Here is a 14,397-nt window from a genome sequence, read left to right as displayed (position 1 = left end):
GCTTTAATTTGCCCAGTAAATGTGTGTCTCTACTCAGACAAGTAACCCTCTCCCCTGGGTTGAGGTCCTTGCTGTCACTAACCCCCTCCCCTGGGTTTAGGTCCTTGCTGTCAAAGTGCATCTTTGGAAATTACCCTTCGTTCGTTTCCTCTTGCTCACTCCAAAAGAAGTTGCATTAATTCAGACACTGACACTAGAGGGCGCCCTGGCATGCGCTGAACTGACAGCACAGGATCGCAGGACTTGCTGCGCTGGGGACAGTGGGTACACCCGCACGCGACTATTTACTCCACTGAAGAACGTCCCCGTATTATATGTCCCGGGGACATTCACGAGATTTCGCTTGAACTGTATTCAGCGCATGCGGACAGCCATGTTTGATTTATGGCGTGCGTGTAACTGTAAGGTGTGGGCTGTGAATGATGCAGGGACATTTACCAATAAAAATGATCCAGGGACATTTAACACTTCGTGATCTAGGGACATTCACCACTTCAAATGATCCAGGGACATTGAGCACTACAAATGATCCAGGGACATTTACCACTACAAAATCATCCAGGGACGTTTAGCACAACAAATGATCCAGGGACATTTACCACTACAAATGATCCAGGGACATTTAGGACAACAAATGATCCAGGGACATGTAGCACTACAAGTGATCCAGGGACATTTAGCACTACAAATGATCCAGGGACATTTACCAATACAAATGATCCAGGGACATTTACCACTACAAATGATCCAGGGACATTTACCAATACAAATGATCCAGGGACATTACATTTACCAATACAAATGATCCTAGGACATTTACGACTTAAAATGATCCAGGGACATTCTTCTGTGAATGATCCAGGGACATTGCGCCGAATACAGTTCTCGCGAAATCTCGTGAATGTCCCCGGGACATATGATCCTGGGACGTTCTTCGGTGGACAAAATAGTCATGTGCACCCACAGGTTATCGTAACGTTGCTTGGATAGTCGTTCGAGGCGGGCGGCCGCAGGTCGCCGTTTACTTGGAAAAAAGTGAAAGGTCGGACATCGATTTCAGACAAGCAGCCAGAAAGAAACAATCTGGCGTCAAATAAATGACCCTCGACTATCACAAATACCTTCAAATGTTTATTGCTCCAGTATGGCCGGCCTAGAAACGTTACATGTGCCGAAATTTGGCAATATTCACTTCCTGGGGAATCTGCAAGAAAGGAATGGGCCAGGCTGTATAGCACCACGATTACAACAATCACAGTACGCATGCTCAGTATAGTAGTTGACCTTGCAGAGCACGTGATTTTAAATCGCCGTGAGATTTGACCGTGCGTGGATGGCAGACCTGCCTGGTGCTCAAAATTGCCCAAAATATCAGGTGCATATGTCATTTAAACCGGCCGGAACCCTCGATATATTCGTTATTTATCGATAGTCAGTCGGAATCTGCACATTGCCCTTTATCCGCCATCTTGAATTCGAACTACCTTACCCACAATTCAATGCGAACTCTAATTAAGTCACCCAATAACAGTAAATTCAAATTGAAGACCTGTCTTCTATTTTTGTTCGTGTTCAAGACAACGATGGGAAAGTTTACTGCAGTTTCCTGGTAAGTATTTATTTATGACATTCACAAAGCAATGTATTGCTTTCCAGCCTAAAGAAATATTCTGATAATCTGGAGGTGGAGGCAGTAAATTTTCAATGAATAAACAGGCTAAATTCATGTAGGGCAGTCTTTATCACACACACACTATATAATCCTTTTAATAACATATGAATAGAAATATAAGGAGCAAACGCACGCACACACACCTACACACAACACACATGGATTGGGGGGGGGGGGAGTTTGCATGCATCACTATATATATATATATATATATATATATATATATATATATATATATATATATATATATATATATATATATATATATATATATGTAAGGGTTTCTGGAGAATTGGTTTTACAATTTCATCTCTACAACGTTGTAGAGATGAAAACCCTTATATATCTCGCTCTACTTCTGTATTGAGCACTTTGTATCGGACAAGTCGAACCACATACTTTGTGTATATATATATATATATATATATATATATATATATATATATATATATATATATATATATATATATATATATATATATCGTACATAAATATTTATATATACATATACACATCCACACCCACATTTACTCAGCACCTGTACCACATGCACACAAATCAACAAAAAACTTTATTCTATCCTGACAAGTGATATTTTATTGAGCATGTAATCGACATATTACTGTCAAGAAAATAAATCAATTTCTTCTCATTCCAGTATCAGACTAAAAAATACTGTGGAGATACGATTCTTGAAGCAGTCTGAAATTCTGTCAGTTCCCTCATTGTCCTTTTAGTAGGAACAGAGTGAGCAAAATAGTCCATTTATATTATGGCATTTAAAAAAAAATTGTTTGCTTGCTATCGAGCAAGTTCCCTAAACCTACACTGCTGCTGCATTGATAAGCTACATACAGGGAAAATTCACTGTGCATCAAGCATTTAAACATGAAACTGGTTGCCACAGTCAAATAAAAAATATTACACTGGTGTGCAGATAAGAATGGACAGTGAAATTGATCTAAATGTTGCCACACTTATGTAATTGGTTTGTAAAGTTGTTCCAAAACTTGTCTCAGAAGTTGCACTGACTTGTTATAACTGTGGTGAAAATCGAAGAGCTTTTATGGACCCATAATAAACACACACCAGGGAGTACACTTTGAAGTGCACTTCACATACACAGACTCACATTACATTCCTTATATGCTGCTTTGCGTTACATTGTATCACAGCCAAGTCAGAGTCATTAGATTCTTGTTGCCTTTGCATTGTAGAAGTTCTTTGCCAAAGAAAAACAGGATTTACAGGAAAAGAGGTGTATATGCCAGAAATAATGTGAGAAAGTTATCGAAATGTATGGGGATAGAAAGTCAGAAAATCTTTACCCTTACATCCACAGACACTAATCAGTGTCTACTTTATTGCTTTATATGAACAGTTACAGCAGAAGCCTACTGTGAAACAACACTATAATCTGTCTTTAGTTTGCCGCAACTCAATTAAAGTTACCGATCCTGTAGTAAATTTTGAAACAACTTTACAAACCAATTACACAAGTGTGATAACATTTAGATCAATTTCACTGTCCATTCTTATCTGCAAACGTAAGTAAAATTAAGTTAAAGTTACAGCTAACAAAGCTTTGTTTGACCTTTTTAAAATTATTCTTTCTTTAGACAAAACAACTTCAACTGGTCTCCCAAATTTACCAGTAAAATGCAATTTAACTTGACATTTAAAGCCCGGCTCGAAATGGACCGGGATCAGGATTAGTGCCAAGTTTGGGTGGGCGTTTTGGGGCATGGCTCTGCATAATGAGTCTGTTGGCAACAGTTGCGATCGTTCGCATTATCTGCGTAATCTGTTTGCTCTCAAATCACACTCAGGCTTGGTACGTACACTGTAGCCTTCGTTTCCGGTTCGTTTCAGTTATGCCATGGCAATACTCGAAGGAAAAAGAAAGAAAGAAAAACTAGGAAGGAAAAGGAACACGTCAGGAAAATGGTAGGAAATAGGTAAACGGCGACGTCATGACCGATCGCAAAAAATAAAGGAAATTCACGGAAGGGTCGAGACTTCCTTGAATCTCGTGTATCACGGTAATAGCGATCGCGGTCAGTTGCTCGGTTGCTTGGCGGCGGGGTGATATCGAAAAATTATCACGAGTTATGTTTATTTTCGGAGCAATTGCAAGTTTTGCTCGAAACGTTTGTTAACCTTCGACTGGAATCAATGACAGACTGGGTTCCTCCCCGTCTTTCTTTCTACCTCCATGGTTATTGAAGGAATTAAAGTCCAGCTTTTGCCGAAATATTATTACGATGTAGCGCGGAATCAATGAGCTGTCCTCAGACACGCGTATCCTAAAGCGTTTACAAGATTGGGTGATGGCGCTTACTTGCTCATCTTGAACTGAAAGATTGAATGTTTCAACTGTTCAAATATCTTACAATTTTTGTAAAATTCTCATCACAGAAGTCCAAATGTAACTGGGATAATCGGTATGTCAAAACCTTACTAGTACCAGCCCTCCGAACACGACATGTCATTTCCACGTGTAAAAACACGTGTACATACGGCCGTTTTCGGGGCCAGCATACTATATCCAAAACAACTGTTCAGTACCGTCACGTTCGGCGTAGATTTGGAAGGGGGAAGTTGTTAAAAACGTGGATCTCTTCGACTGACAATAATTAAATTGATCATGGAGGCTACCGCCATGTTTTGATGATTATTTTCGATGCCATTCTCAGTGCAAACTACGGACTCTGCTTACGCGCTTTTTGCAAGAAAACATCGTACTACGGGTAAGCTTACGGACCAGTCCTCTTGCTAAGTCACGTCTGAAAATGGTTCACTTTCGTGATGTCATTGCACCATAAACGCTAGCAAAAAGAGTTGATGGCAACACAAAGTTTTCATCCTTCGCCCGCTGATATAAGTCTAAGTTTACATATAGTTTGTTTACATCGTAATTGTTCTCGTATGCACAGCAAATGTTTGACCAGTTTACGCCTCTGCGCGTCACCGAATGATTGACAATTGTTTGAATCATGGAACGACTGTCTCCGGAGGGCCATTCCCTTTGTTCAGAAAGCGATTTTTCCCCTAATCGTCGTAGTTTTAAAAAACTTTGTGAAACTTTGCAGATACCTGTATAGCCTAGGTGTTTATGAAACAGTCTATGTTCATGGTATGCCAATAATAGATGTTTGAGAATCGTTTAGATTTTCACGGAGCGGTCTACCTAGCTATTGCCAGTTGTCACTCAAGCGCCATTATGAATTTTCAATAAGTTAGGGGCCTTTTATACCCCGCACACCCGTTTAACCAATTTACAGCTTTGGTTCTCATTGTCTTGGCCCACATGAAAAGTTTCCTTTCCATAACTTATTAGGAAACACAAGTATTGATTATTACCTTATCAGCCTAACTTACAATATACTGTATTTGCTGTGGTTCCCATGATTTTGATTCAAATGTAGATAAAATGGTGAAATCTTACGAAAAAAGTGAATGCTATTGAGTTTTTACACAGTCTTGGCAATACTATGCTTCATCTTGTCATCATTGCTGATATCAATACATCTATAGTGGAACTATTTGTCACATTTGTCACAACAAACACTTTGAAGAACACAGCTATTACCACACAGGGCCATTTGATTATTTTCCTCCATTTAGGATGGTGTACATCTCTTAACCCAGAACCTTGTTGTTCTGGTGTTGATGCTGACCCAGCTGCTTGTTGAATTTCTGAAAAAGAATCAAATTAATACGGTATACCAAGTTAGAGCAATAATAGATTTTGATAGGTGAATCTCCCCCCCCCCCCCCCCCCCAAAAAAAATCCAGTTCAACGGGTCAACTCCCTTTATACTTGGGGTTGTGAATTGAATGTTCTTGTTTTTCATAAAGCTATTTTTCATTATTTTGTTCCTTGTAGCAACTGCAGTGTCTTGTTATACTCTCTAGAGTATCCTGAAATGCAAGTAATTAGCCTCTCAATGCAGTCATTATAAGAACAATCAGCAATTTTTTTTGTTGAAAATGACCTTCTAGTCCTGATTTGAATCCTAGTTTTGCAACAACAACAATAACTGGTTGTTGACCATTTGAACATTTCACCCTTTTTTGGTGTATGTAAAAATACCTGTAGTTTAGTTGTAACTTGTTAGTTAATCAGAAAATGTTCAAAAATACATGCTCATGCAAATAAAATATTTTGAAATGACAAAGTTAGTTGTAACTGGAAAATTATTACACTTGTTTCAAGTGTAATTTTGACAAAATGTTAGTTTTAACTGAACAAACCTGCAACCTGATCATCTGATACCTGATCTGATAACCTGATAACAGGATGAGATTTACAACAAGAAAATAGAACAATTTTTATCAATATAGTCTCAATGACCAACAAAAGGATTTATATTAAAAACTGGCATGAATCTTACACTTCTCATGCAGGAAGAAAACTACCTCAATAAAATTGTACTCAAAACTAAATGTCTTACCAGCCAATGTTTCTGGTTTGGTCATTTTGTCTGCTGATAAAATCTTTTCTGTGAGTAATGAACCTTAATGTGATTTAGTAAACTTGGAAGTGAATGATACATCATATGATTTGCAAATCAGCTGCAACTGGCTCTTACTTATTGATTTTGTGTTGAAGAAAGCAGGATTTGATTCAAGGCAGTTTTGCAGTTTTGTATGTGATGTAATTTTACCAACACTATTGTCGGCTATTAATTCACCAAAAGTAAAAGACTGAGAAACCCCTTGTTCATTTCTTTGATATTTTGAAATATTGACACCTGCTCTAATTTTCACTTGTTTTCTGTGCGCTTCTTCCTTTTGAGTTTTCATTTCCCTTAAATATTCTCTTCTAAATGAAGCAGATAACATCCTGACATATTTATTGATTACCTCTTTATACAGCATTTTAATTACATCAAGGTCAAGTGCCAAGACATTACATTCATCCATAGCATTTTGTCCAGCTCTTTTTTCAATTTCTCTGACTTCTTCACTGACCATAGTCTCATCTTTTCCATTTCTGCCATCAATCCCTCCGGTTTCTTCAGTGACCATCCTCTCATCTTTTCCATTTCTGCCATTAATCCCTCCGGTTTCTTCACTGACCATCCTCTCATCTTTTCCATTTCTGCCATTAATCCCTCCGGTTTCTTCACTGACCATCCTCTCATCTTTTCCATTTCTGCCATTAATCCCTCCGGTTTCTTCACTGACCATCCTCTCATCTTTTCCATTTCTGCCATTAATCCCTCCGGTTTCTTCACTGACCATCCTCTCATCTTTTCCATTTCTGCCGTCAATCCCTCCGGTTTCTTCAGTGACCATCCTCTCATCTTTTCCATTTCTGCCGTCAATCCCTCCGGTTTCTTCAGTGACCATCCTCTCATCTTTTCCATTTCTGCCGTCAATCCCTCCGGTTTCTTCAGTGACCATCCTCCCATCTTTTCCATTTCTTCCGTCAATCCCTCCGGTTTCTTCAGTGACCATCCTCCCATCTTTTCCATTTCTGCCGTCAATCCCTCCGGCTTTCTTCAGTGACCATCCTCCCATCTTTTCCATTTCTTCCGTTAATCCCTCCGGTTTCTTCAGTGACCATCCTCCCATCTTTTCCATTTCTGCCGTTAATCCCTCCGGTTTCTTCAGTGACCATCCTCCCATCTTTTCCATTTCTGCCGTCAATCCCTCCGGTTTCTTCAGTGACCATCCTCTCATCTTTTCCATTTCTGCCGTCAATCCCTCCGGTTTCTTCAGTGACCATCCTCTCATCTTTTCCATTTCTGCCGTCAATCCCTCCGGTTTCTTCAGTGACCATCCTCTCATCTTTTCCATTTCTGCCGTCAATCCCTCCGGTTTCTTCACTGACCATCCTCTCATCTTTTCCATTTCTGCCGTTAATCCCTCCGGTTTCTTCAGTGACCATCCTCTCATCTTTTCCATTTCTGCCATTAATCCCTCCGGCTTCTTCAGTGACCATCCTCTCATCTTTTCCATTTCTGCCGTCAATCCCTCCGGTTTCTTCACTGACCATCCTCTCATCTTTTCCATTTCTGCCATCAATCCCTCCGGTTTCTTCACTGACCATCCTCTCATCTTTTCCATTTCTGCCGTCAATCCCTCCGGCTTCTTCACAGAATATCCTACCGTCATCTTTTCCATGTTCTCCATTAATTTCTCCAGGGACTTTATTCCCAATTATCTCGTTACTATCATAAGGTCTACTAATATAAACTTCACTTCTGGCTCTCTCCATATCATCATAACCATCTCTTTCCTCTGTTGTTATGCTGGGACAAATGTTAGAAAAAAGTGACGCCCACTGGTTCTATAACAGTTCATCATTCTTTGCCTCCTGAGTTATGAATTCATAGAGATTTGGGCCATGAACAGCCACATTATTCATGTTTTCTTCTTTCCTCACTATGGTATCTAGCTTCTCAAAGAAGTGGAAAGCACTGTCGGTGATATTTACTAATCCACCCCTGACATTTTGTTTCCTCTTTGTTTCAAGTAGCGTCTCTTTTTCTGCAGAACTTTGAAGACTATCTTCTGTGGCCACAAGATGCTCTAAGTACTTGACTTGCATGTCTAGTCTTTCTACTTCCTTTTCATGTTTTTTCTTGTATAATTTTTGGAGTACATTCTGTTTCTTTCTATATCTTAAAGTCGCCAAACACCAGCCACCTATATACCGGATTTTGCCTCTGCCAGCCACAGACCCCTTAAATGTTTTCTTCTCCGTGTGGTCAGCTTTCTTCGATTTTTCTTTTGTGTCTTGGACAGCATTTTCAATTATTTTAGCTCTAATATGCCTCACTACACAAAAGGCTGTTCTAAAATGTTGTGATGATGGTACTGGTACTTTAAAGAGAATAGCAACACTCTGCTTGTATTTGTCACTTTGTAGAACCTTGCCAAATTCTCTGTACATCCGGGTGGTGTGTTTGTTACTTTAATACTTGTTCATTTCTGGACAGAGCAACAGATGTGGTGAATACCTCCTCCATTTCAGACCACAATACGTCACAGAATTTTTTCAGTCTCTCATGTTCATTGCTAAGTCAAGATATGATAGTTGTGCATTAAGAGCCTTTTGCTCTTTTGTGACGGGATGTTCATATGAATGGCATTTGAAAAATTCAGCATCTGGTATTACACTAGAGGGCATAGTTTTTCGTATTGGGTACTGTAAATATGACAATTATCATCACCAACACAGGTTTGTTTGCCACTGTTATCGTTATCAATCTGATATTCTAGTTCATGTATGGATATATCTGCGCTCTCTTCTGTGGGTGGCTCTGTATCTTCTGTAACATCAAAAATCTGCATTTGTTGGTCATCTACTTTGCTATTTATTTCGCTTCTGCAACAGGACAAGTTTTCTTCTTCTGTTACTGATGTTTTTGCGTAAAACATACTTATAAATGGGGGCTGCTGAGATATTAGAGCTGGGCTGAAGTTTAACACACGGAGACCTTTCTTGTTCTTCGCTCGTCCAATTGCAACTCCTATTTGGCCCGTTTGTGACGTATTTCTACAGTCCACTTCCACTCTCTCTGAAGTTAAACCTTGAGATTTATGTACAGTCATTGCGAAAGATAACTTTACTGGGAATTGTTGTCGACTGGCCACCACACATTTTTTCTCTGGACAATATACTTGAAAGTCATACCTTGCCAGAGAAACTGATCTGTTACCACTGGGGAAATTCAAGGTTACAGTATTATTTCCTAAAGCCTCTACTTTCCCTTGCAGACCATTATAGAGATTGTTAGATAGATTAGCAATTAATATGACTGGTGCACCCAAATTCAAATGCAAATTTTTGGGTGATGCACAAGGTGATAGTAGATTACCGTCTCCATTGTCAACGGATCTATATGTCTTCATTTCACCTGAAAAAAAAATCACACGAATAGCTATTATAATTTATTTACATTCCTTTATTTACAAGGTATCTGACACTTTTCTTCATCATATTATTTTACACATGCTAATATATCTTTCATCATCAGGTTACAAGAGAACATAAAGGAATCGGAGAGGGGATCAATCCGGGCGGAAGAACTTTGGAAAAACTGTAAAGAGGCGACAAGTATCAACATCAAACCAAGTGTTTACGGGAGAACTCTAAGAAAGTTATTTGCAAAAATAAACGTGTCAACAACAAGGGACAAAACGACAGGAAAGACAATGACCTTGTACAGAGGTATTGAATGGAGAAGGACATCATTACCAGATAATGACTGTATATGTCTTGATGACATCAGACACTACCTGCCAGACACAGTTGTTATCCTACCAAGATCTAATATTAACTGTGTACAGTTTGCAATAACCTCACACATAGAAAGCAATGGAAATCTGATACTGAAACAGGTAACTATCTATCAGGATCACTGGCAATTGCAAGTGAGAGGGAAATCCATTGACCTGGAATCAATTAATATTAATCCAAAGATACACAAGCTAAACAGGATGGCCATCAATGATATTGTATCTTTGGTAGAGACAGTTAAAATATGTCATGGTGTTGTTGCAGATGATGGTGACAGAATGAAAGATTCTCACCGGTATCCCTCCAAATGCGTACGCGAGAAAATCTGTTTAAATGGTAATGAAAATGGGCGTATGATGTTGAGGCATACCGGTTGTGCACAAGTTCTGGTTTGGAATGCACGCACTAACACGTGTCGGCCTTGTCAGTTTGGATGTAGACTACATTCACAATCACACAATAATTACAGTCTGTGCTGAAGAGTTATCTCCAGGTGTACCACAACAAAATACTTGCTCTCAATCAGTGGAAGATTTAATCCTCGACAGAGAAGACCACAAAGACCTGAGTGATATTTTACAAGGAATTTTCAAGGAAGCACCTGAGGAGATGAAAGTGCTGCTACAAAGTCAATACGAGGCCATAACAAGCAAAACACCAACACAAAGGCGGTGGAGAAAAGAAATCATTAGTCTGTGTCTGAATCTATGGGTAAGAAGCCCAAAGTCATACAATGACTTGAAAGACAGCAATATGCTAATTTTACCTTCAGGAAGATATAAGAACTTGGTCCCCCAAACAGCTGGAATCAGTGATCAAATTTTCCATTGGATGTACTCAGCAGCTCAGGAGGCCAACATACCACAACATGGCTGGGCTGGTGGGCTAATTCATGATGAGACCAAGTTACAACAAGGTCTGGTCGTGTCAATAAGGGGAGGAAAACCGAAGCTAATAGGGTGGGTAGATGTAGGCGAAGAAAGTTTCAATTTACAGATCTTGAAAGATGGTAATATCACACGCAAACTTGCTACAGAAGTAATACAATTTGTATTTCTTGGATACACAGGCTTTCGGTTCCCTATTTGCCATTTTCCCACGTGTGGCATAAAGGCCTCAGAGCTTCACATAATGATCTAGGATATCATCGCAAAACTACACGACTGGGCATTCTGTGTAGACTATATCATGCAAGATGGGGGGAGAGGAAAACAGACAGTTCGTCAAATCAAATTTCCAAGGTTCACCTCTTGACTCCAACTACATTAGCCCAAATTTGGTTGACCCATCCAAGACTATCATACACGTTCAAGACTTTTCACATGATGTGAAGAAACTTAGAAATAGCGTTATGAGCAGTGGACATGAAAAGGGTCAACATACAAGATTGCTAACATATGAGGGTAAAGAAATTACTTGGGAACACTTCAAGAATGCTGTACTGTGGGACCGTGATGTCAACAGCAGACCAATATATTACAGGATTTCAGACACACATCTTGCTCCAAATAAAGCAGAGAAAATGAGGAACCACTTGGCCGAAGACATGCTCAACAAAGAAATGCTTCATCTGATGGAGGTTTACCAGTCATGTCTGCCTGATGGTTCTCACCTGGAAAGCACTATTGCTTTCCTCACACAAACAAGTACACTGATTGCAATCTTCCGTGATCGCCGACCTGTAACATCTATGACTGATGACAGACTAGAAGCACTGAAAAGTGTGCATCAGTGGTTCACAAATTGGCGGTACCGTGTGAAATCAGATGAAAGTGTAGTGCAAGGGAAGCGTGCAAAACTACTGCCATCCACTGAATGCTTAGATGATCTTGATTCCCTGGTCCTGGGATTTCTGGCAGTATGTGAAAAACATTTATCGTCTTTCCCAGGAAGCCATGTTGTACCTGCAAGATTTAATTCAGATGTTGTGGAAAATCACTTCTGTCAAGAAAGAGGCCTCCATAATGGAAATCTAACACATCCCAATTACTATACATATTGTGCCACTGTGAATGCTGTCATACTTGGACAGACATCTATATCAAGAGGAAGGAAGTCTAATGCTGGTCTATCTGTTGCCAAACCATACAAGTTCTACGTTGACAACAAGAACAATAAGAGAATAAATAGAGACAGATAAACCATCAAAAAGTTGAACGATGGTAACTTTACTTCCATGAAAGTAGTCCATGCACTTTCTTCAGTAAAAATTATGATTAACTGATTACATACCTTCCATTGCCATCAATTGCTTTGAATTACAAAGATCAACACTGTAATTTAGGGCAAAGAGCTTTGTAGGTGGTGGTCCAGGAGGCAGCGGTCGCTTTAGTCTATGCAGTAGCTGGGTTACTTTATCTGACACTTTGCCCTGACAGCAAAGGTTGATAGCCTCAATGAGATCTCCTAATTAAAAAATGGAGGAAAAGTATGAAAATAATGAATCAACTGACAATACATGATATTCTCTGATTACTGACTATGAATACAAACACTTACACCGGTAGGTGGACCATAAAACCGTTTTATTACTTTTACTCATTATGACAAGCACAACAATTTATTACAGACATCTCATGAAATGTTGATTCTTTCTCTCGTATAGCTACCATTGCTTAAACAAATTTAATTCAGGTTAAAGTTTAGAGCTATTACATCGTTCTGACAACGTGAACACCCAATACTGAGCATTTTCAATATGCTGTGGAGAAGAAGAGTATCATATTCTGACCAAAACATGCTGAAAATGTATAATAAAACGTTTTATAGTAAGGGTAGTCGTCTTTTCCTGGTATAGACATGTTGAAGGTAAAATGTACATTATCAAGTATTATCATTAATTTTTGACGTCTAATTTTTGAGGAGAAGACCAAATATTTGTTACAGTCACTGTTGCTTTGACTGCTTTTGGACCCCCATGTCTTCATGTATAATAAAAAATTAAATCAGCTCAATTATTAGAGTTCAAATGTTTTTCTTGATCTATGTTTTTATTACTTTATAGGAGTCAGAAAAGAATGTTTCTTGAGAGGTAAAAAGCAGGCCATTTACTTTACTATAAAGCAATAATCAAGATAAATATGTGTACTATAAAGTTTTCTACTTGGAGGCTTGCATATCAACAGATAATGTCTACTATGTCAAATGTATACTCACTTACTGTCTGTCTGTGCACTTCTGTGAGTACAAAGTGGTGTGGTATTAACTCGCTGAACTGCGCTGCTTCAATACACAGTTTTCCCATGTCGTTATATTTCACATTTGCAACAGGTTTTAACTGATAAAATTAAGTCACCACTCAGAACCACTTGAAGTCCACCAAAAGGGACGCTTGACTTTCTTACACAGCGGCAAACTGTCTCAATCTAAATAATTTATTTGAAACAAAATAGATTTTAAATACAAAAACATTAAAGAAATAATTTCGACAACTAATTCATTTAATTTACAGCAAGCTATTGAGCTAATGCAGTAGTCAATGTAATCCCCGCGGGACCCCCACCTCCACGGACAAATGATGGGAATTAGACCCTCTTTAACATGAAACTACGGTATTGGGGGGGGGAATGCCTCATATCAATCCCCCTAGTCACTTTCATGGAGACAAGCGCAGAATTTCTGAATGCACCACCCATTGGGGTGGGGGATTTACTTGTTTTAGGTGTGGATTTTTCAGATTGTCTTGCCCCAGGGGGTGGGGCATTTGACAATAGACATCAAATCAGGTCCAATATTATCATTATCATACAAGGTAACTATGAAAATTACCAGGTCCAAGGAATATATCGAAAATGACAAAGGCAATGGGTCACAAATTTCATGACTAATATTTCCAAATACCCCATTATGCCTTGAGGTTGGGGGGTTGATACTGACTGCTGCATAAAAGCAACTGAGGAACATCCTATTTTCAAATTACATTTATTAGTTTAATTTCTTGTCTGATGACAAATAGAAAACTTACCTGTAAAAACATTTTTTCCGACAACATTGAAACTTCGTCAATGAATAGCAATTCTGTGTTCTTGATGTTCCTTTCAATGTGTGCCATTTCTGGTTCATTTATTATTTTCTGAGCAAGCTCAAGGTCACTGTAGCGACCATCCATCAGACCCAAAAAACGATGAACAGTTTGTCCGCAAGGAAAAAGACTGGCAGCCATTCCTGTGGTAGCGGTCATGGCACAGCTATTATTTAGCTTTGCGAGTTTCGTCAACAGATGGGTTTTTCCAGTTCCAGCCTGGCCGAGGATTAGCACGTTGTGCCCTTCCTCGACTACTCTAATGATTCTCCTCTCCATCATCACAATCAATCCCGCATTGAGATACTTCATCGCAAAGGTCAGGAGTTCGCATTGAATTGTGGGTAAGGTAGTTCGAATTCAAGATGTGCGGAATCCCCAGGAAGTGAATATTGCCAAATTTCGGCACATGTAACGTTTCTAGGCTGGCCATACTGGAGCAATAAA

General features: G+C 39.2%; 2 protein-coding genes across 2 annotated transcripts; one reads left to right on the top strand and one right to left on the bottom strand.

Moving 5' to 3' along the window:
- The first annotated feature begins 1,452 nt into the window (after positions 1-1,452).
- Positions 1,453-12,883, top strand: LOC139147739 (uncharacterized). The gene is made up of 2 exons (XM_070718907.1): positions 1,453-1,609; positions 9,667-12,883. The coding sequence occupies exon 2, from the start codon at positions 11,125-11,127 to the stop codon at positions 12,067-12,069; it is 945 nt and encodes a 314-aa protein (XP_070575008.1). The 5' UTR covers positions 1,453-1,609; positions 9,667-11,124; the 3' UTR covers positions 12,070-12,883.
- LOC139147043 (uncharacterized) lies at positions 7,974-8,579 on the bottom strand. Its single transcript, XM_070717894.1, has one exon. The coding sequence runs from the start codon at positions 8,577-8,579 to the stop codon at positions 7,974-7,976; it is 606 nt and encodes a 201-aa protein (XP_070573995.1).
- Positions 12,884-14,397: the final 1,514 nt, after the last annotated feature.

The sequence above is a fragment of the Ptychodera flava genome, chromosome 13 (genome assembly GCF_041260155.1).
Source record: "Ptychodera flava strain L36383 chromosome 13, AS_Pfla_20210202, whole genome shotgun sequence".
NCBI classification, from domain to species: Eukaryota; Metazoa; Hemichordata; class Enteropneusta; family Ptychoderidae; genus Ptychodera; species Ptychodera flava.
This window is presented reverse-complemented; position numbering and strand designations above follow the sequence as displayed.